Raw genomic sequence first — 2,938 nt, forward strand, 5'->3', positions numbered from 1 at the left:
CCATTTTTGGTACGAGCTCTGGACTGAACATTTGCTAGTGATTTTGTATATGTTTATGGTGCTTTTATATTGGTTTTTTTTGTATGACTTTTATTATTGACTTTTAGACTTTTAATTGGGTCTTATTTTCACTGTTGATATTGTCATTGAATACCTGTCTTTTGTGTAACTGTGTTTGTGTTTTCCCTTCATGGGATAATAAAATGATTCTGATTCTGAGCCCTCTGAGGCAGACTGTGTTTTGTGATAACGGGCTTGATAAATAAAATTGACTTGACTTGACATCCCAGCTGCCAGATAATCATCTCTGCGTCCACAGTGGGGGAAAAGTGAGATTAAAATTGACAAAGCCAGACAAAACAACTTGATTTATTACTGTATTGTGAATATATCCAAGTAATTTTGTTATTCTCATATGAAATGGATGTAGCAGAGGATATATGTATTCTGCCAAATATGACAAAAGTCACCTCTAGATTAGAGAAACATGAAAAAGGAGAACTAAAGTGTGAATAAAGAAATAAATGGGCTTAGTGGGGGGATAAATTAGAGCTGACCTGCTGCCATGCTGGGTGATAATGGAGAGCTGACTCCCAGAAACTTCTCTGTGGAGAACGAGGAGCAGAAATCTTCCAGCATCTGAAGACCAAAGCCTCTCCTCCTGCAGCTCCTCCTCACCAGCACCGTGTCCAGCACAGGCAGCAGGTAGCAGCTGCCGCTCCAGCTGTCACACAGACTGCCTGCAACACGAGCCGCACAACAGTCACTGTCTGAAATAAACACGTCATCGCAGTAAATTCCTGCAGCGTACATGAATCCTGTGTAGGTTTTTAGTGTGCAAATCTACACAGATTTACTAACATTTATGAATGAGACCCAGAAACGGAAACTCAGGTGAAATGTTTTGGTTTGGTTTTGCTGTGGATTTAAAAAAAAAGACTCTCATCCTGACCAAATGAGAAGGATTTCTCACACTCCTGGTGATCACAGTCGTTTGGTTTTTATTTTGGATTACACAACTTTCCCAGCAGCATTTTGCTTCCCCATTTTATACATCTGAAAATGATCCTGCTGTGACATACGGATGGTTGTGACCTGTTTTTATTTCTGTGTCATGCCAGTCATCCCGTTTAGGATTACAAGACACCATCATGATACAAAACGTGTCATCTTCTGGTTTTTACAGATATCAGCAAAAAATAAATAAATAGATACATAAAATAAATTAAGTTACAAAATAATATATGACTAATAGTCAATAGAAAAATAACTTTTAACATTTTTTTTTTTTTTACAAATCTGCAGTTTATCTCTTCTCCCATGCTTACTCCAGATAACGAGTTAATCTTAATGTTAGTTAATATTTGTGCATCATCCATTTGTACAAAATCAATATATTTTCATGTTATTGAACAAAAATGTGTGCAGTTCCACATAAAAAGGCAGCAGCCACAGTGATATAAATACTTTTGTAGTTCACTTTAAAGTCCTGTCATGTGCATTGACGTACAATTAACAGGTCAGATACAGTTAATCGATTATGACCTTAAAGAGGAACAACAACCAGAGTTAAAATATTTATTTCTGTAAGGTGGCAGCATCCTACCTTTGTGTTTGATGGTGTAGAAGCCGACCGCCTGGCCGTCTCTCCACAGCAGTTTGCAGCTCTCTGTGCGGGCGTGCAGGGAGAACGCCACCTCCTCCTGTGACGACCTCTCCACCACCCGACTGAGCAGGAACACAATCACCCGCTCCGTGATCGACTGCACCTGCAGAAAACACTCGGTCTTAGGAAGCACGTGAACACTGATGAGAACAAACAGCACAGAAATCACAGCTTAACTCTTAAACCACAAGAGCTGAGATTTCAATTAGTATATATATGCAATTAACGATGTTTTGGGGAATACTTCAGCCGCAAAATGACCATTTGTGTATTATTTAGTCTTGCTGTGTTTACTTAATCTGTGTGTCATTGTTTTTTAATTTTCCGAATATAAATATGATACACAGATTCACTAAAATCTGCTGCTGGGTTCAGAGTCATATGTCAAATATCCAACTTGAAACTAACTTCAGCATGGTATACCGTTGGATGCAGAGATATGAACTTTTGTTTTTTATATGTCTGCGCAGCCACAGCCAGAGGCATTATGTTTTCAGGTCTTCTGTCCATCCATATGTCATTCGCACATTCTTGTTAACACGATATCTCAAGAATGCCTTCGAAGACTTTCTTAAAATTTAGCACAAATGTTAAAGTACACTCAAGGATGAGCTGATTGGATTTTGATGGTAATAGGTCAAAGGTCACTGTCATCGGTCTCATTCTTGTGAACATGATATCTCAAGATCACCTTGAGGGAATTTATTCAAATTTAGCACAAACGTTCAAGTACATTCAAGGATGAACTGATAATAATTTGTCGGTCAAAGGTCAAAGGTCACAGTAATCGTGCATTCGTCTCAGTCTTGCAAATGCGATCTCTTGTTTGTGTCAAGTTTCATACAAACATTTACTAAGACTCAACAATGAGCTGATTAGAATTTCGGCACACACTCAATGTGTGTTTTTCTCTGCAGCAAAACAAGAGCAGCAGGTTTAACTTGTATATCCTACAACATCTTGGAGGCGAGCCTCGAATAAATCCTTGAATTCTGTCTTGACTTTTAAAGCAAGTTTCATGTTTTCTTTTCCTGATGCTTTACAGACTAAATGTAAACACAGGTAAAAAAAAAAAGGTCTCTATTGCTTTGTAAAGGTTAACCCTTTTTATCACTTTTCTTGTGTTGCATTCAGCCACCTTTCATAATTACATAAACCCCTGAACCCTAAGTAACTTGGTTTGATTTCCTTCAAAAACATGGGAAAAAAAGGCAATGAGCAACTTGGAAAGAAATGTTCCGCCAGTTATGAGGCATTAGTAAATTTATAAGA

General features: G+C 38.0%; 1 protein-coding gene across 1 annotated transcript; it reads right to left on the bottom strand.

Annotated features, from left to right (window-relative positions):
• Window positions 1-545: 545 nt before the first annotated feature.
• Window positions 546-1,806, bottom strand: LOC121964694 (protein FAM169B-like; the record flags this gene model as incomplete). The annotated part of the gene is made up of 2 exons (XM_042514893.1): window positions 546-740; window positions 1,607-1,806. Coding segments are annotated over 2 exons (394 nt in total), but the record flags the coding sequence as incomplete, so codon positions are not given.
• Window positions 1,807-2,938: the final 1,132 nt, after the last annotated feature.

Source organism: Plectropomus leopardus, unplaced genomic scaffold (genome assembly GCF_008729295.1).
Source record: "Plectropomus leopardus isolate mb unplaced genomic scaffold, YSFRI_Pleo_2.0 unplaced_scaffold16755, whole genome shotgun sequence".
Classification (NCBI taxonomy): Eukaryota; Metazoa; Chordata; class Actinopteri; order Perciformes; family Serranidae; genus Plectropomus; species Plectropomus leopardus.